Source organism: Carettochelys insculpta, chromosome 6 (genome assembly GCF_033958435.1).
Source record: "Carettochelys insculpta isolate YL-2023 chromosome 6, ASM3395843v1, whole genome shotgun sequence".
Taxonomy (NCBI): domain Eukaryota; kingdom Metazoa; phylum Chordata; order Testudines; family Carettochelyidae; genus Carettochelys; species Carettochelys insculpta.
This window is the reverse complement of record NC_134142.1, coordinates 65,446,523-65,467,193: the sequence shown is the minus strand read 5'-3', so window position 1 is coordinate 65,467,193 and position 20,671 is coordinate 65,446,523. Positions and strand designations below refer to the sequence as shown.

The 20,671-nt window shown below is 43.0% G+C and overlaps 1 protein-coding gene across 5 annotated transcripts in view; it reads right to left on the bottom strand.

The window, feature by feature from the left end:
• Positions 1-20,671, bottom strand: part of DPF3 (double PHD fingers 3) — a 215,845-nt gene that overhangs the window by 80,172 nt on the left and 115,002 nt on the right. For all 5 annotated transcript variants that reach the window (XR_012645960.1, XR_012645959.1, XM_074997133.1 and 2 more), the window contains one exon: positions 2,205-2,332. Coding sequence is in view for 3 of the 5 variants with exons in the window: in XM_074997133.1 (XP_074853234.1) it covers positions 2,205-2,332 (128 nt within the window). In the remaining 2 variants the exon portion in view is untranslated. The remainder of the gene's footprint in view (positions 1-2,204; positions 2,333-20,671) is intronic.

The window sequence follows — 20,671 nt, the reverse complement described above, 5'->3', positions numbered from 1 at the left end:
GCACGCGCGCGCGTGCACACACATGCATACACACGCATACGCACACACAGCCTCCCTTACACTTCTGCATGGTCAGAAAGGACTGATGATGATCTTGTCATCTGAATGTCCTACCATGGGCTGAGAGTGACCTATGGTTAAAATAAGTGTCGTGCCCACTGAATCCAATGAAGCTGCACTTGCATGGGAAACAACAGCAAGGTAAGCCTCTCACACCAGCTCCGTAATTAAACCAGCATCCATAAGACAGGTCACAGCACAGAGGGTACAGCTGAAGGCTCCTTGTGCAGAAACTGCTCCCCTCCCCCATTTGTAATGCAGTGCTGCCAAGACTGCTGTCAATTCTGCTGTCTCTGAAGTCTCTTTTCCTCAGGCTGATGCTGGGGATAACTTGGGAGCTCAAATTGCAGAGCAGCATCCGAAGGCGCTCATAAAGATGCTGCACCATGACTTTGTGTGACCTTGGAAGCTGCTGTAATAGAGTCTTTAGGGCTTTGAATTTATTAGAGTCAGAAAGGGGGAGCTGAAGGAGGCTTTCCGCATAGACCTCATTGTGATCTGGGAATGCTTCCTGTTTGGCAATTGCCATCGGGCAGATAAGCAGATTCTCATTTAAAGAGAAGTAAAATAGGTTAAGAATCATTACCTACATTTTTTGGTTGCACTAAGGTGCAGAGTGTCTGTTTTTTGAAACATCAAGCCCCTTTATTGTGTCCCAAGCTGGGATCTCCACCACCCAAGGCTTCCAAAAATCACTAGTCACTTTTGCTAATGTAGACATGTATCTGTGCAACGTTTCATTACATGCGTCACTGGTAGCTGCGATCCTACTGTCTTTGAATATGTGAAAAGTGTAAGGATTGTAGGGCTGGCATCTCACGCAATAGAAGTTTGATGCTCGTGAATTTCAGCTTTGACCTCTGTTGGACCACATAGTTGAGTTTTGTTTCAAGTTTCAGGAACCAACCCCAACACTTGAATCTCGGCCAAAATCACCAAGTGTTGCCAGTTTCACATGATTTGCACTAGAAACCATATATCAGCATACGTTAATTCAGAATGTTGCCTTGGGTTCATTCAAAATTTGTTTCTACTTCCTTGAATGGTTTGCAAACCTCAGCAAAACTCGCCTGAGTCAAAGGGTTTCCTCATGCATATTGCATACACCTCTTTGAGCAGTCCCTTAGATTATCAGGATCCTACCAACAACAGAGACCATCAACTAATTTTTGCTGTTAACATTGGCAAATGATCAAAAGACAACCCTTATTATTTAATATTTAAAGGGATAATGGCACAATTCAAAGGAAGTTTTTCCAGCCTATGTCACTTATCATAACTGGGATATTAAAGATGAAGAAGATTATGCTATTAGCTTTGAGCCATTCTGTTTGGAAAAAAGACAAAAAACTGGCCAGTGCCACTTCTTTAAAAAGATAAGCAGCTACAGGCCCAATTTCAAATCCAGATCTGAACTTGAGGCTGCTCAGCTCCACTTTATGGTCTTGATTCATCTTTCTCAATGAGTGAGATGCCATAGCTGACAATTTCACAAGTCTACTGCAGCCATACAGGCCCATTGATAAGGGGAATGGAGGGAGAGGGGGCAGTTACACCAGGACTCCAGCATTTCAAAGGGGCCCAGAGTTCCAGAGGTCACGGCTGCTACTTCTGCAGTGTTGGCAGCCTGATCTCCAGGCCCTTTTGAAATGCTGCACTGCTGTGAGGAGTTAGGGCCCAGCACCATATTCTGGGCAGTGCTAAGAGCTGACTGCCCTCTGCTTTGTCTCTTCCACTGTTGGTGCCACCCCTTCTGGGAGTGCAGACCCAGGTCCCCCTTCCACCTTGCCCCAGGGCCCACACTGGCTGTCAGTCCCACTGCTGCCATGTGTGGGTTGTAAGCCATCAAGAACTTGGCAGACAGACCCAATTCTCAAAACAATATTTACGGGATAGTTGTACAAAATTCTGAATTTATTTTGATCCTCACAATGTTGAGTGGTGGTTTAATAACATGCTGTGGTACAAGGGTATGATATCACTATGCATTAATACAGTATTCTCCCGCAAAGACACATATGGCACAAGATCAAAATTGTTTGGGTTTAGAGAATGAAAGGTAAAATCTTCAAGCCGGCCCTGCTGTCCTTGTATAAAGACATATGATGCAGCCAACCTAAGTGCTCAATCCAGTGCTTTTTTACCTGGATTTCCTGTATAGTGTCTTCCTCTTTAGTATCCACTTTTTTGTCAATCCCTTCCCCGCGCAGCAAGGCTTCCAGTGTGGTTCCTTCTGATGTGAACCCATCCTTCTTCAAGGGCAGATCAACATCTGAGAAACAAAACAGAGAGATCATGTCTATCACCTGCACACAACTGCCGAGTGTGGGGAGCAAGAGGATAGGTAACAGGTTGCCCAACTCTTAGCTCTGTCCCCATCTTAAAAAAGGAGACATAACTTCAATTAACCTGTTAAACAGGGGGTTAATTTCTACCTTGCTGAAGCTCTAGGACCTTTTCAATTTGCTACGTTGGGTTGCAACAAAGGAAGGCTGGACCTAGTATCTTTTAGGGAAATAAAAACAAAGCCTGTTCTCATTTAAGTGAACTCTCCATGGTCCAAATGGGAAGAAAAGCCACACCACTTTCTTGAGCAGGTCGATAAAAATATTAAGGTCCTCTCCCACATAAACAGGAAAGGGATTTGGCACCATTCACATGACAGTTGGTTGTGTACAGGATCATTTTACACTGGGACCAAGAATCCAACATGTAGGAAAGGGGGAGAAGAGGGATTATGCAGTGGAAGACTGCTGAGAATTAATAAAAATAATTACAGGCTGTGCCTTTGAATTTCCAACTAAATATTGATCGCCGCCTTTTTTATTTAGGCCCAGAGTCTACAAGCCTCACATTGACTTCAGTGGAACTACTCACATACGTGAATATTACTTAGTGTATGTAACGATTGCAGAATTTGGCCATTGTGAGGAGGAACCTAATTATAGTTCTCCGACTGCGTAGAGCATTCGCCACCATAAAAAGAGCTGAGATTTCTGGTGCCATTTGATGCAACATGGCACATAGAGGACAGAGCTGACCATATTTGAGTTTGGGATGGCTATCACTGAATTGGGAAACAAGCGACACAGTCAGAAAAATACAGCATGAATGGTAAAATACCCATCTCCTACTCCATTTATATAGGAGTTTGCCTAGAAAAATCCCATAGCAGCCTCTTTTCATGGGGCACCCTCATTGCTACAGCCACCCTTGTCATGCCTCCCTCCTTCTCCTCCAGGCTAGGTTCCTCTTCCCAGGCTACGATGTTTGGCAAGGAACTCGGCACCAGGGCTGATGTTTCACAAATCACTATCTGCTGTCCTGGCTTCACAGTTGTGTCCCATTCTTTCATCTGTGCGTGCTCCTCATCAGAGAATCAGAGAATCATAGAACAATAGAGCTGGAAGAGACTTAAGAAGCCATCAAGCCCAGCCCCCTCCCCAAGGCAGGACCAAACCCCATCATCTTGTGTTGTGTCCACCTTCTGTCTCCTGTCTTATGCTTGGATTGTAAGCTCCTCAGGGCAGGGACTGCCTTTTTGTTATGTGTTGGTACACTGCCTAGCACTCTGAATCTATGGCCTCTAAGCACTCCTAGAATACAAATAATGAATTGTTATCATTTGGCACGGGGTGTGTAATCTACTATCTAGGGGAGCTATTAGCCGTGCATAATAGCAGTTTTCTGCCTGTGTCAAGGACTCCAAAGTCATGGGAAAGTTAAGTCAAAGTAGAGACCATGGGATTTGCATGGTGAGCTCTCCAATTGCTTGAAAAGAAGGAGCATTGCATGATCAACCCTCATCCAAATGAATGCAGATGGTAGCCACAGCAAAAGCTAGCCTATTCATTGAGAGGGAATACAAGCCATACAGAAAACCCAAAGCTCTGTGTTTTTTTCAGAAAAAACTGCCAGAACGACTCTGAAAATGGAAGCTGAAATATTGAGTTGACCACTTCTCATTAAAGAAAACGCCACCCTATTCCCTCAAGATTTCTCCAGAATGGAGTTCTCTGGACCACTTACTACCAGGTCCCACAGCTTATAATGCCGAACCTGTCCTGTGATGTTTGTGCTATGAGAAGAGGGAAACGGAGTCCTTAAATATACAAGAGGGTCTGCTCAAAATTCTCTGTATGAGTTTCTGGTCCCTCCCCACAATCTCTTCTTCCTTATTCAGTTGCCCCATTAAAAAATAAGTTAAATTTGGAAACTAAATTGAGACATTTCAGAGTTGAAGAGAGGGATTTTAGTCCTGATTCAAATGCAAACTTCAACACAGGCTTAACTATGGAGTCATTCAAGGCACCTCTGTAATTTCTCCCTGTGGTCCTGACTTGGTTTCAGTTTCTGTGCTGTGGTGCAAAAGGACATGAGTATTGTTTCTGGAACCTCGTGAGACTAAAAACGCCAACTGGTCATCAGACATTCTGCAAGTGAAGGTGAAGCTTCAAGCAACACCAAGGGTATCAGCAACCCACAAGTCTTCATGCTGACAAGCGACATCTGTCTCTGGCTTCTGATGCACTCAGAAAAAAAATTCCTTAGAATGGGAAATGGGGAAGAGAGTTAAACACAATCTGCGTTAAATCTTAAACCAAGAATGTAAAGTGGGGTCTCTATGTTACAGAATAACTGACAATTAAAACTAACATGGGGAATACAGGACTTTAAGGGCAAGCAGGGCAGCTGCCTTCTAAAAAAAATTGTTGTAGTGCTGCTACTTGATGCTGTTACTATTACTCAGCCCTTCTATAGTATTTCCCATTCCAGAAATGCCCTGTGCAAGGTAGGTATTATTACCCCCTTTCCAAAGGGGGAGACTGATAAGTTAAATCATTTGTGCAAGAGCACACAGGATGTGGATGTAAGCAGGAGGCATGGGAAAAGAACCCAAGACACCCAACTCCCAGGCTTGTGGCTAACTGCTGTCCCAGTACATTCTCTCATCATTTAGTACTGTCTTAGCTTCACATTTCTGGGCCACCTTAGCAGCCATAATGTGCAGTGCCTCGTGCATGGAGCTTTTAGAGACAAAAAGCAGGAGGTGGCCCACACAGCTTACTGGGTACGAGGCAATGGGAAGGACACGAAGAATCATCTCATTCAGCCTTAACGCCATCATGATAAATGAGCTGACCTTAAAACAGCACAGAAAGGAGCTCGGCTCAGTCCTTTTTGAAGATGGATAATAGAGCAGATTTGCAGGTCCTGGGGGTTGCAGGAGAGGTTTATAATAAGGATGAGGGAAGAAACCTCTATAAAAGCACAGGTTGGACTTGGACTTAAAGTGGTAATGTCCCAGTTTTCCAATCCCATCTTGGTTACCCAGCCTGTGTGTTTGCACTACAAGGTACACTGTACTGCACAACAGTGGAAAGCCTGGAGCTCAAAGGGAGTGGCTCAATACAGAGAATCACATGCAAAATATCCCTTGACTCTTACCATTTTGCCCTTTTACACCCATGTTTCCCTTAAGAAAGTGTCCTACAGAATGTAACAGAAAATGATGAGGCTTTTTGAAACTGCCTTGATATTACAATAGAAAATTACATCCCCACTACAGAGTTCTGAAGAATGGTTCAAATCAGCCATAGGAAAGATTTTATCCTCTGTTAAATACTATCAGGTTTGTAGAGTAATTTCTGTAAGACTCTTATGTTTTTATCCCTCTTAACTTCTACTGGACTTTTCCATAAAGATTGTCAAACTGCAAGTTTTCACCTGTAGCCCTACCCAAATGGATACCGACAGGTAGATTTAGGTCCCAGGTTCAGGTTTTGTGAGTCAAGGAAGGGCCTTAAACACAGAAATTGCCACAACTGTATCAGACTTGAGATCCAGCTAGTCCAGTAGCCATTCTCTGACAACAGACCACAGCAGATGCTTCGGGGAAGATCTAAGTACCCCACAGTAGGCAGATGTGGGATAATCTGTCCCCCAGATCTCTAACAGTTAAGCCCTGAAATGTGACGTTTAACATTCCTTCCAAAATATTTGTTATTGTGACAACTCTGGATATGTCAGTTATCAATATAAATGTGCAGTCCTTTTTGAAATCTTGCAATGTTCTTGGCCTCACCACCCTCCCATGACAGTGAGTTCCATAGTTTAATTACACGGTGTGTGAAAAATGATTTCCTTTCTATTGGTTTTAACTTTTCTACCCATCTATTACATTCAATGCTCATTTCTTCTCGTGTTATGAGACAGAAAGAACAGAAGTGCTTTGTGCCAGCTATTATTTTATATACTTCTTTTACCAACCCTTTTTATTTACCTCCTTTCTATGGCAAGTAATCTGTTCAATCTCACTTCAGGTGGGAATTTTCCCAGACCTCTTATTCTCATTGCTCTTCTCTGAAACACCAACCTCCCCGCCCCCACTCCCCATTCCACAGTATCCTGTAGAGACGGATCAGTGCTATATACAGTTTTTCAGACGAGGTTGCACAGTCGATTTATGTAAAGGCATGGTAATAGTCTCTGTATTATTCACTATCTCATTCCTTATGCATCCTAACATCTTATTTGCCTTTAGACCACTGAGGCACACCGGGCAGAGGTCAGTAGTGAGCTGTTTACAGCGATGTCTAGGCCCCTTTCCTGGGTTAATTTAGAACCCTATATGATGCATGAGTCATTCTGGTTTTTTTTTTCCCTAATGCATTTTACTTGGCACTTATGGACACTGAATTGCATTCATAATCATCTTGCCTACTCACCTAGCTTGGTTAGGTCTCTATGAAGCTCCTCACAGGAGCTGAAGAGGCAGCCAGGCCATGCCACCCCTTTTAAACCCCTTGGTTTGAAGCTCAAGCAGAAGGGCACCGGGCAGACCAACAGACACTTATCAAAAATCTTCTGCTCTCAGGCACATGAAGTGCACTCATACCCCCATTGGAATATGTATATAGGGACCACCAGCTGAAAAAGTACTTTATGACAGCTGCAAATTTTGCAGCCTCACTCCTCCCCATCTGCTTTCTGGACTCCTGCCATATTAAACATGCATAGAACTTTGAGGCACCTGGCTGGTAACCTTTTGCCATGAGGAAAGCTGACAGTATCATCTTTCTCTTCCTTTTCTCCTTCCTAGACAGTTTTTGATTGGTTAGACGGTACTTTGCCTCTCGTCCCTTGAATATGTTCTTAGCTGCTTCTTCAGCACCCTCATATGCAAGATCTTTTCAAAGGCCTTTTTGGAAGTCAAAATCAATTGTCAACCTGTTCTCCTTTTTCCATTACTTTACTCTGTGCTTTAGTTACGCTGGTACTTGTCAGTACTGAGTACCAGCACCTCAGCAGCCCCAGCCCCAGGACTGGCTGGGGCCGAGGGAGCTGGCTGAGTTCCAGTTCCTCTTTTTTTTATGAAAAAAATAATAACAACAATAACAACAAACAGACTTTACTAGTTCCAAGAGATTAGAGAGGCATGATTTTCCTTTTCAGCTACCATGCTGGTTAGAGCCTATCACATCTTGCATTATTTTATCTTTAACTGTTGTATTTTTAACCAATTCGTCCATCACAGATAGTTCCTGGGGGACCAGTCTTCTATGGAATAGAGGTAACAAGAATTGTGAATATGGGTAAACGGAATTACAAAGACAATAATACCCAGCTAGTGCATGAGATTCAGGAAGCAAACTTGATCCGTCTAGCTTCAATGTCGAAGCTAAATAAAATGCAAAAATACTCATACATTTTAAGTCTTTTTTTGGTTTTAATTAACTGTGAAACTACTGGTAACACAGGTAAAGACTGTGCATGTGCACACCTGCACACAGATTTTAACTTAAATTTCTGATTTTTAACTTGACTGTGTCCCTTTCACAGTGATTAAATTACCATGGGTATTTTCATCAGCTAAATGCAGCAATCTCTGTAAATATCAGGATCCTCACTTATTTATACAGAATCTGAACAACCACCCATGTCAACATTGGTCCTGGCTCTTTTTCTTAGTGAACTTATTGCTTCCAAGAGAAGTACATTTTTATAGGTCCTACAAAATGGTGGGTTTTTAAAAAAATATCAATTTTTATCAAAATAGCACTATGTTCCTCGCTTGAATATGCACAATTTAATTCACAATGAATTGGCGGCTAAGCAACTTCACCGTGCCTCCTCAAAACACAAATTAAAAACCTTCTCTTCTCCTAGACAATATAGCGTATTTGTTTCACAATGGATCATTTCCATCTCCACGGTAGCAGCTGCCACCGGAGCCATCATCTCTGTGCTCTCATAAGCAGCTCCATTTCCAGTTCTAATTGGGAACAGAGATACTTGTTGGGTGATTTCCAGCATGATCCATCATGCCAGAGACAGCTACTGTGCAAACCAAAGCAATCCAGCTTCCAAAAACCCTCTTAGACAAACGGTGACTATGCTACAGCGATTCTTGAGGTTTCGGTGACGTTTCTCTAAAACATAAGAATCGCCAGAGGAAATTATACATTACGAATCCAGTAAGTGCCGTTTAACATAGATAAATCCAAATACTTAGCCTTAATAGCCACACCTCTTTAAAATTATGCTGGTGGTCTAAAAAAGCCACCTAATTTGCAGTAAACAGATCTACCACTGGGTGAATGCAGCCTCTCAGCTCATTAACAGGATGTGGCAGGATGTGCCTGAAAGTGTAAGACAGTGGCTCAGTGAGCAATTAAACCCCATGCCACTTTAAAATAAAAATCTATCCATGTCACAAGAGTGCAAAGCCTCAGCTCCTCCCCTTTTTCCCACCCACAGCTTGTTATTTTGCATAGCATATTGGGAACAGGGAAAGTCACAAAGATTATAATGAAATATGCCCTATAAAAACCAGATTAAGCCTGCTCTTCTTTTGGGAAATAGGCAGAGAGAGAACCTGTCTGTTAGCTGTCGAGTTTGCAAAAGATACCATCTTTTGGGATGGTGCTCCCTGCCAGCAGACAGAGTGCCCCAGGGGAAATGGTGGTGAAAAACCCAGACAAGCAGCATCCATCCATCACAGGTTCATCTCCAAGGCACAAATATAGCATCAGCGTGCTAAGGGGGAGGGTGGGGGGCACTTTAAGAAGAAACAGAATACAATGCTTTTCCTCCAGTGGTGGGAATTTGTAGCTGTTTTGGGCAAAATGAGTGAATACAGCATCTTTTGCTAGCTTGTTTGTTTGTTTACATTTGTGGTCAGCCTTGTGATCTTCATATTGTTCTTGAATTGGATAAATTCAAGGCAGTGAGTAGAATTGCGTGTTCTGAGGGAGAGCAGGAGCTTTGCAAGCTTCCTTCTACATGCTGCTGCCAATGCAACTCAATTCTGATGTCCAGCAGCTCTCTCCTGTTCCAGGCCCGCACCTCCACACAGCTCTGTCATTGTGTTCAGTCCGGGCCCTCTGCTTTGCCAAGCCTCTCTCTGTACCTCCACTCCATTCTGCCACTGCACGTCAACAAGTCGTGTCTGACCTGCTGCATCATCCCCTTCCGGTCCAGTCCTGGGACCTTCACCCAGTTCTGAACATCATCCTCCAGTCAGCTCCTCCTGCTAAGCCAGTCCTGGGCCTCTCCGGAACAGAAACTGCCCATACTGCTGAACTGTGAAGTGAGTTAGAAATGCAAACAAATATCATGTGGGGCCTAGTCGGAGATCACCACACTCATTTCACTTTTGTTCTGCGACAGACTGGGAGAAGCCAGGACTCTGGGGAAGTGAAAGGCTACTGCATTCAACCATTACTGTTTTCTCCTTCCCAAACGTCCTCACATCTAAGACCCCAATTCTCCTATGTCTCAACGCCCCTTCCCACTGCTCCGGCAACATAAAAGGGGGCTCTGTGTAAGTAAGAATCAGACCCAAAGTCAGCATTAGGAAATGGCAAACCTGTCCTTAAACGAATCCTACGAGAAAACGTGGAAGCAACAGATGTCTATTATCTCCCTGTTGTAACATGTCACGTTTGGTTGGGTGAATGGATTGATGGAGTTTCCTCCCTCATGTCGAGGCTCTCTTCACAAGGCAAACTGGGGCTGTACTCCTTGCCCAAGGAATCTGAGATGCTGGTGCGGCTCACTGATCTCTGAGATGGGTCTCACTGAACAGTCCTTCTACGCGTAAAGGCCGATTGAGGCTCTCCTTTCATTTATGCCCCAGAAAGCAGTGGTGAGTCCCTTCCTCTTCTATAAAATCTAGACTGGGGCTCGGAGGTTGACAGCGTGCAAGCACAGATGTGTGTGTGCTGTGGGACTGTGCATTTCCATGGGATCCTCTGCATATAAACAGCAGAAAATCCCCCAGATGCCTTGGAATGTTCAGACAGCTCTCTAGAATCCAAGGTAAGAATCCCTGGACGCCACTAGCACACACCTGCTAGTACATCGCATCAGGCTGCCAATAAAGGGGAAGATAATTAGGGTTTCAGACAGTGTTCCCTGAGCACTTGGACAGCTGCCCAGGAGAGATACAGGTGCCACCCATCTGATTAGCAGAGCAGCGTGTCCTTCTATGGCAGTGCACATCTGTGCATGCCTGGGTGCACATAACAAAATTTATTCCTCCCAAGGATGGAAAAAGTTAGAGGTAACATTGGTTGCAAGCAGTGTTCCCTGTAAGCTGAGCACTTGGGCAGCCACCCCGGAGAGATTCAAGTACCATCCAGCTAATGAGCAACCCACAGCTGGCAGCATGTTTTTCTACTGGTGGTGCACAACCGCACATGCCTTGGCATACGTAATAAAACTTATTCTGCCCAGGGATGGCAAAAAATAGAGGGAGCACTGGTTGCAGGGACTGGCAGGAATCCTCACATGTAATTAAGCATTGCCAAGTTTGCCCATTACTAACCCGTGCGCTTTACAAGCCGCATATGCTGGACTACTCTCTGTTAGACAGCTCAGTAAAAAACTAGCCCTCCTCTTGGTTGTCGCTCAGAAATAATTTACACGTTTATTTCTCAGCACAAATATAAATCAATGTCCAACATAACAGCACATTGTACCTGTTTTACAAAGACTGCAAAATTACAATACCTGGCTAAATTCTGGAGCAGATAAAGTCCCTCAGGGCATCAAATCCTAAAATAATCTCTGCTTCCATTCTCCCCTCTGATACCATTGTTCTAATTTCTCAGTCTTCCCCTTTCATGCTCTCTTTAAATAAGCATCCTCTCTACGTTCACAACAAGACATAGGGCAACTTGCCCTTTCAAGCACCTGCTCACGTAACAATTATCTTATAGTATCTGGAGAAAGAGGTTGCATAATCCCTGTATTTGACAGCAGTTGGTAATTCGAGTGGTACACTGCTCTGGACATAGGTGTGATCTAGACATCTGGGCAGTGGACTAGGCCTCAGGAGCTACCAAGTTCTCGTTCTGGCTCCAGTGTCCACATTCTCCATAGCTTTGAGCAAGCTCCAGCCTCTCTACCTCAGTTTCCCGACCTATGAAAGAGGAATGCACTCACATACCTCCTTAGGGAAGGGTGGGAGCCTTAATGGAATGTGCTAAGTATTATTAGAATTTGCAAAGAAACTATGTAAGTTTTAAATTCTCTTAAATTCTCTTAAGGCAATTGGTGGGACCACGTGAGATTTCGCAGGGTTCTATAATTATCTCATAGGGCAAGCTCTGGATACTGTTTCAATTGTTGCCACATCAATTGCCTTAAGGAAGTTTAATTGGCATATTCTAGAGCAGGAGTGAGGAAAGTGGGCGGTGGGCCCCCTCAGAGGGGTCCTGAAATTTCAGAAGGGGAGAGCAGTAGAGCTGGCTGTTGAGTCTCAGGCTCATCCATCTCATTCAACATGCTAAAATATGTTACTGATTTATGCATGTGCATTCACATTCATACACCGATTAACAGTTTTACATTTTGCATACTTACTTTCTTACAGGTTCCAAATATTTGTGTTTTTTCATGGCTCATAACCAATTTTTCCATCAGTTTGGTTTAACATTAGACATGTTGGGGGTGCCCTGCTAATTGCAACAAGTGAGGCACAACATAAAATGTTTGCTCACCTCTGTCTAGAGGTCAGAAAGGTTGTGGAGAGGAATTTCATATAGGACATGGAACTGGACATCTTGGGTGCTGTCTCCAGCCCTGCCACTAATTTGCTGCGTGATCTTTGGCAAGTCACTTAACCTCTGCCTACTGTAACATGGAGCTAATCTTTACCTACCACACAGGGTGTGGTGAGACTGGCTTAGCACTAGCAAAGCATTCAGATCCCCAAATATAAGTGCCTACAAAGTGCAAAGTGTTACTACATTTGCTTGCAAACATTTAGACAATTTTTTTAGTGAAGAAAAAGGATGTACAAAACTTGATAGACTTAATTTGCATGTGCAGCAGATTTTAATGGCCAACTGATAAACCTCTCAGATTGAGGCTGGCAAAGGCCAGCAGACAGAGATGTGTAATTGCAAAGCATTATTACAAAGAGGGACGTTTGTAATGCAAACATTGACACTTTCTTCCAGTGGTGCCAGTAAGTATCTTTCTGGCAGGGGGACAGAGCACAATAAATGCATCCACCGCTCTCTTGCCACATGAAGATGAAAAAATCCAATGGCCCCACAGAGGTTTTTGATAAAAATGTGAACTCTAGAATTAACACCAAAATGGGCAGAACAGGAAGATTAATGACAGCGGAGAAAATGCAGATGGTGAAAGGGAGCCTGCAGGTTCAGCAAGACTGTGCATGGGGAAGAGGGGGAGAGCAAAAGCAGCAAGGGGGAAGCAAGGTGACATTCAAAGGCATTAGAATGCCCTCCATAAGGCCCGGTAGAGGGCAGCTGTGGACACAGATGGGCCACCTGAGGTAGGCAGGCTCATGCTAACACAGCAATAATCACTCCTTAAAACTTGGCAGGGAGACGAGAGGTCCAGGGGCAGATAAAAGTGATGATTTGCTCAACCTGCAGATAAAGGAGCCAACAGCGTGGCAAATAGATATTCTAGGACCCAGAGTGAGAACATCTATGTACGACTGAGAGAATCCCTGAGTCCCCACCAGGTGCCCACCGTCAGGAAGCTTCCAGGCTTAGCTAGGGCATTCATTAAACGTATCACTCAAGCTTCCCTTTGTTCAGCAAACATGTAATGTGTTTAAATTTACCAACTTCAGCTCTAAACCGACTCCTGCAAAACAAGTCAAATATGTAATCACCCCTCCTCCCCAGCCCGTGCATATATACCCTGAGGCAAAAACCAGAGTTAAAAAATAGCCAATCCTATTACGCTGTACCCTGAAGGTCAATAGATTCTGTCTCTGTCAATCCAAGAGAATAGGGAATTCAGGAGTCCTGGCCATCCTTCCAAACCCTTCCAGGCACCTTTAGGCCATCAAATCTAGGAACTGTTAGCAAAAGTGTCCAAGCTGATGGCAAATGCTGCAAAAGCAAATAATGTGTAAGGCAGTCTCTCGGCAGCCAAACCAGTTGGCTGTATCTTACACTACAGGTTGAACCATTCTAAACCAAGACTGGACCGAGCAGACGCCACGCATACTTGCAAACATTAGCAGAGCGAAGGAAGGAGTTTTAAGACAAAGTGGGGGAGGGAATAAGATGAAATAGTGGCAAGCTTGCGTAAGCATGCCCTTGCATATTCAAGCCAACCTACAACAGGCTCGTTTTGCAAATGGCACAAAATGTTTGAGGCCTGCATGTTGTTACTATGCCTTCTGTCTCTCACCTCTCCCTCAGCTAGCAGAGAGGGACTAAACTGCAGGGGTAAAGCCCTTAACCCTAATAACTTCTTGTCCTTGACCCCCACTGTCCCTTCCCCATAATGGCAAGTAGGATGGGCAAAAGCGGAGGAAGGAAAAGAATCACATTCAAGGAGAAAAGAAAGTGAAATACAAGAAGCTAAGAGTTGTGATCCTCCTGCGTTTCCTTTCATTCGACTAATGATGTGCAGAAGGAGCTGCTGTGCTGGGCTGAAAGATTGATAGCTTCAGGCACACTCCACAGTGAAGAGACAAATGACTGGTCATTCCCCTCTGATGCACAGATATACATCCATCCTCACAGCCATACCAAACCCAGTCACGCTCCTTTTAAAATAGGAGAGATAAGCACTGGCAGATGGAGGCACCTGGGCATCCCTTCCCCTCAGTTGAACATAGTTATACTCTTCCGAGTTCCAGGAGAAGCCCTGTCTATTCCCTAACATACGGCTGTGGGATTTGCCAGTTCTCTCCCTCCCAGAACAATCATCCATCGCTGGAACACCAGACAGGTTCAGGGGAAGCTGACGAGAATGGTGTGACAAGCTCATTAGTCTACACAGGCGTGTTTGACTCTTTAGCTTTCTTTAAGCTATTCCTAAGCCAAGAAGGAAAACCGCTACCAATATTAAAAAGTAAATGGTGGAAAGGACACAGCAGACTGGAGTGAGTCTTATGACTATTAAAATACTTCCATGAAGCAAAGTACTAGGGAGTCCATTAAGATTCACGATTGAAAAGCACAACAAAAAAAGTTAGAAGCACTTGGGTTCCATCTGCAGCATTTGCTCACAGTTCACATGTATTTGGGGTGTCACTCCTAGTGGGAAGAGTGACTTATGTTGCTCATTCAGACATCGAAAGAAGATCCACAAGAGTATATACTGCTCCTATATTTATAATGCTCTACTCCAGAGCCTCAGGTTAGGGCTGCTACTCTTCCAAACTGAGGGAAGCCAGCTGAGGTGGTTCAGGCACCTGACAAGAATGTCCCCTGCTGTAGCAGGCTTCCTTTGGAACTCTACCAGGCTTTCCCCACTGGAAGGAAGTCCCACCCCACCAAAGACCAACTCAGGACAGGCTGAAGAGATTATATCTCCTGGCTGGCCTTGGAATGCTGGGGAATCCCTCAGAAGGAGTGAGAACCTCTTACAGAAGAAAAGCCTCCCTACGATCCACGTTGCCACGGTGACCCTCTTCAGGAAAAGTGTTATAAAGCAAAAAAAATGAGAGAAGAGGATGGTTACAATGCCATCCCCAGTGTTAGCAGCTTAAGAAGATACTCAGTCTTGACTCATGCTCCATTCAATTAATAACATGTTTGCTAATACAGCTCTGGTCTATAGCTTCTCTCACAGTTACAAAACTGCTATTTTCCAGTTTTCCAGCTGCACTGCTACCTCATTTCAGCAATGCACATTACACGGCGAACACATCAGGAACATCATTCACAAATGTCACATCACCCTCTACTTTCCTTGCTATTACGAACTTAATTTTATTACCATGTAACAAGCACCTCTACCACATTATTTATGGATATAGCATCAGTGAAGTCAAGAGAAGCTACAGCTAGTCAGCTTCTCTAAGTGTGAGTTTCGATGTCTAACAGTATGACCCAGGTTTGTGAACACTGGCTTTTCTTCCTATATCACCAAGTCAGTTGTTTGTTGGTCTTTCTAAAGGTCTTCTCTGTATACCCATAGGACCAACACAGCATATTTATTATTGCTGTATGTATTTTTAGGGCATCCATCCCAGCAGCGTCCAGGTGACAATAACCAACATTCAGAACTCATTCCTCTCCCTTGAGAAGGAGGAGTAAAGTTTCAATTGCTCTCCACCCCAGTGAGAGACAGGCCTTTAAATGATATAAAGGCATGTAGCTCTTTTGGCTTGCGTGACATCCATTTGTATCAATTTACAATATGGCCCTGAATCATCAACTTTATTCAAGATTAATCAAATCTAGCACATTATCAGAGCGATGCCTTAGTCTGGGAAGTGACATTTAAAAGACAAACCACACATGCACCTTCTCCCTCCCAATGCACAATGCATATCCATCCTCTTTCCACCAAGGAGATTATTACTGGGAATGGGCTCAGAGACAAACACTGGTGGTGTTTGAATTCTGACACATGAAATGCCAGTATTTATTATTTATTCAAAAGCAAACTTCAGAAAATATTGAAGTTAGTTGCAATCCAGTAGAAACATATTTTTATCCATCAAATGTAAGATGAAATGAAGATGTAAAATATTACGCTAGCAAATGAGGATGACAAACTGAGAACGTAACAGGCATGCCTGTACACTGAACGCTTTTGACAGTGTACCAATGATGGCTAGGGAGAGAATTCTTTTATAATGCGTTTGTATTGGCAAAAGCCCTAGTGTGGTTGCAGTTATGTCAGAAAAAAAGTACTTTTGCTGGTACAGCTTATTTTGTTTGGGTGATCTGGAATATGCACTAATGACAAAAGCACTCCTTTGCTGATATAAGACACATCCACACCAGGAAGGTTTTCTACTTACAGACAAACCTTTTCGACTGTAGACTAGGCCTCTAGCATTGCTCTTCCCCTTTGCTAGGAAGCACTGAAGTACCTCTCAAATGGCCTAATTTCAAGGGACTTCCCCTGTTTTAGTCCTCAGGTTACCTGCATCCTACACAGATTTGGCATCCCCTTATTTTTTATTGAAACTTATTTACATCAGAAATCAGTGATTGTAGAAGTAACATTATGGAAAAGCGTGTGGATTACATACTTCTCATAGCTGAGGGAAGTGTGTTCCGAGCTTCAGAGACCCACCTGAAATTCTGAGTGAGCCTCCCCAGTACATTTTTGTTACTATTTCTAGGCTTTACAATTTTCTCCTTCAACAGCTTTCAAGTTGAGACTTGGTGTAGCTCAAGGAAGACACAATTTATTATATGTAAAATGTACGTGTCATTCATTTGAGGCCCACATACAGTTAAGCATTTGCAGCATCAGGGCCATAGCATAACATTTGCAAAAAAAAAATAACCTAAATCTTTAGGAACCTAAGTCCTATTTGAAAAAAATCAATAAGGGAATTTCTACACAGCAGCCTTGTTCCGAAATAAGCTATTTGGGAACAGCTTATTTTGAAATAACGCTGTTACACACAAAAATGCAGTTCGAAATAGCACTCGGCTATTTCGAAATATAGTGTCTACACACATACAACCTATTTCAAAATAGAGCCATTGGACGCATGGCTTATTTCAAAATAGGCTCTATTCCATCTCTTAACAGCCCCTATTTCCAAACAACTATTTTGAAATAAGTGCTATACCTTGTGGAATGAGGTTTATCAATTTTGAAATAAGCCAACCGCTCTTTTGAAAATATTTTGAAAGAGCAGTTGCATTGTGTAGAGGCTAGGATAGTTATTTTGAAATAATGGCTGTTATCTTGAAATAACTTTGCTTTGAAGTCATACCCTAATGGCTCATGACTGCCTACCTCACCTTTAGTGAGTGCTTGGAAAAATTTACCCCAGATTACCAGTGTTGCATACATTTTGTTCCTGGGAATAGAGTCCTAGAGCAAGGCCTAGGTGGCCCAGAAAGACACAGAATTAACATTTTCCCCACTCTTGCTTATTTGCTACTTTTGCATTGGTCTAATCCACATCACTTCGGAGTTAGTGTGTCTGGCTTCCATGGGCTTTGGATTAAGCCCCTGGAGAAATTCCAAGCCCCAGTGACTTCTTCAGAAAGCCCTTCTCCTAACTGTAAGAGATGGCTCATCCAGACAAGAAACAGAAGCAATACCATGTAATGTATGAGACCAGTCACTGCTAATCAACACAAATGTAATTTCAAATAGTAAGTATCAAATGCTCACAGTGAAAAATTCCAGCTCAATCTACAGACAAAGGAGACAGAGAGAGACAAAAAGGTAGTCCCATAAAACCCAATGACAAATTGAGAAAATAGCAAGCTACTTGAACAGTCCACAAATAGAAAAAGTGGTTTAGTTTTACTTACTAAATTAGCCACCAAGAATTATTCACTCATCTCTAGAAAGGGTTATGATTGATTTTTAGACATCCAAGGTCATGAAATGCCATTTGGGGCAAAACTACCCACTCACTGCCCTTGAACCTACAGAATTAAATTAGAAGGCTAAGAACTTACAGCTTATCATAAGATAACTGCTTCCAGCAAGGACTGTACAAGCTTTCATTCCCTTGGGGGTGAGGGGGGTACTTATCACAGCCTAGGCAGACCTGGTAGCCACACAATGCAAAGTTCAAAGAAGCCAGCTCATCAGTAGCCACTGCAAAGTAAGAAGAGTTACACTGGGCAAAAATCAGAACCATCTTTACAATATTTACCCTGCTCGTGCAGCCTTGAAAAAGTCTACTCTTGCACTCAACTGCAGTGATTATTTTTTATAATAAAGAATGAGTTTAAATATCTGTTCTGTCTGATCATCCTAGTAAGAGAAGATAAGCATATTTGCCTTCCAGGCTGGTATGTGTTCACAACTGTTTTCCCAGCCTGTGTGTTGATGACCAAAATGTGGTTTACAACCCCATGACAAACAACATGTTTCTAGTTTCTATAGTCCTTGCCTTTTGAAGACCTCCAAGCAGTTCACGAATATTCATTAATTAACCTTTGCAACACTTCCCTATCACAGAGAAATAAAAAATGAAATGTAAGTATTATTACCTCCATTTCCCAGATGGAGACACTGAGGTAGCACGACTTGATTCTCCACTGCTTTGCCCCTCCTGCAGTAACTTATTCCTGTACACACATGGGTATAAAGTGCTGTGGGACAGATTCTCTGGTCCATCAAGTTCACTTTGGACATGTAAGAAGGGAAAAGGTGAACAAACTAGCTAGAGATGTGGACTGGAGAATTCTCTCTCTGGAAGGGGAATCTCTGGTGACCTAAACATAAAGCTGACAGACCCTGGTTGTTGACAAGTGGGATTGAACTTGGGACTTTAGAGCTAAAGCCACGAGCTTCTATGGCATGAGCTGAAAAGCAACTGGCTCTTAGCTAACTATACACAGCAGACTTTGCTCTCCCTTCCTCAGTGGTCTCAGTGATTGTTACATAAAGATGGTGGAGCTAGTGTAGATGGGGCTAAGGGTCTGTCTATAGGCCTGCTGACTGGGGTTGGGGGGACGGGGCAAAGGAGGCAATTGCCCCCAGGCAAAGCATTTCAAAGGGGCCTGGCGCGCCAGTTACTGCCATGCTGTGGAGAGCATGTGAAGAGGGTGGCAGGTTGACTGCCCCAAGCTCCATCCCTTCTGCCTTGGCCTCACCCTTTCTGAGTACAGAGAACAGGCCTCCCTCCCACCTCTTGGTGCTGCTGTCTGTCTAAGGAGGTGGGAAGGATGTGTCGAGAGGCAGGAGACCCCCCATGAGCTAGTCTGTACCTGTGGAAGTGAGAATAACTCTCTGCTGCTAACTTCTGCCAGGGATAGGTAGATGAAGACCATGGTGTTACATAGATTCCCTAGTGTCAACCATTGTCTGCTAAGCACAGACGGGAGACAGAAACAGTGGAGAACTGGAGCTTACAGGTCTGACTGCACAGTGATTTTGCACTCACTAGTCATCTACATGCTTACGTGCTTGGCTGAATCAGAGAGGCAGGGACTTGTCCAATGGGACAAGAAGAATCAATATTTACTTTAGTCAAGGTAAAAGCTAGAGCTGGTCAAAAAAGGCGGGAAATGTCAATGTGTTTCCTCCCACCCATTCTTCATCAAAGTTTTCCAAACAGACTGAGAACTGATTGAAAAAAATAGGAGTGGAACATTAAAAATGTCTATGAAAAACAAAAATGATCTATTTTTTCTTCCAAATTTCAAACATGCTGAAATTTTCTAACCAGTTTTAATTTTATAAAAAATCCTTAGGAGTTCCTCTTCCCAATCTTGAGCTCAGACTACATGGTTGCATTTCACTCCAAAGCAATCTAGAAATATTATATCTGTGTACATGCTAGATATACCATATACAAATCTGCATTAAGTTTGATGGTCGTCTGGTTTGCCAAGCAGTGCTGAACACTATAAAATACGTAATGAAAATTAAAGTTTTCTCCTCAAAATGTAATGCCACATAGAACGTAGAACATCTGGTGGAGCTCAAGGGATAATTTTGAGAGTTTCTCTAGGTTATCCAGACAGTTTAGGCTTGACACAGAAATTACAAAGTGAAATTCGATGGCCTCTGTTATGCAGGAGTTCAGACCAGATAGTCATAATGATCTCTTTTATGCATCTGTGAGTTGTCCAAACCTGACTTTTGACGTAATTATGTCCAAAAAGTGTCATAGTTTCACTGATATTGCCCTAAACAAAAAAAAAAAATTAAAAAAAATAAAAAATAGACCATTCCTGTCACAGAGAAATCTATAAAAAAAGAAATAACACATATATAATGAACCTAAGTTTTATACTCATTTAACTCCTCTAATTTCAACTGAGTTACTCCTAGTTCACATTTGTTTCAGTGAAAGCAGAGTCAGGCCCTGCACAAATTGATCACATGCTATTCGTTGCTCCCTCTGCTGGCCCTGCAGCAGCAGCTATCTGTGCAGACAGATGCTCATACAAGAAAGCAAGCTGAAATAACCAAGGTTTGTTTCAAATTCTGCAACAAACTTATGACTGACAGGTGGGACCAGTGATTATCACAGGGAAAAGGAAAAAAGACATCAGCTAGAAAAAAAAATTATTTTAAGCATTGGAGAGCATGTTACAAATATAAATCTCCACTGTTTAAGAAAAGGGAAAGTGTTTAAATGAAAAGGAGATTTAAAAACACACATTTTAAGATCTGAAGCAATAGTACCAATATAATATGGATTGGTAATGAATTACAGAAT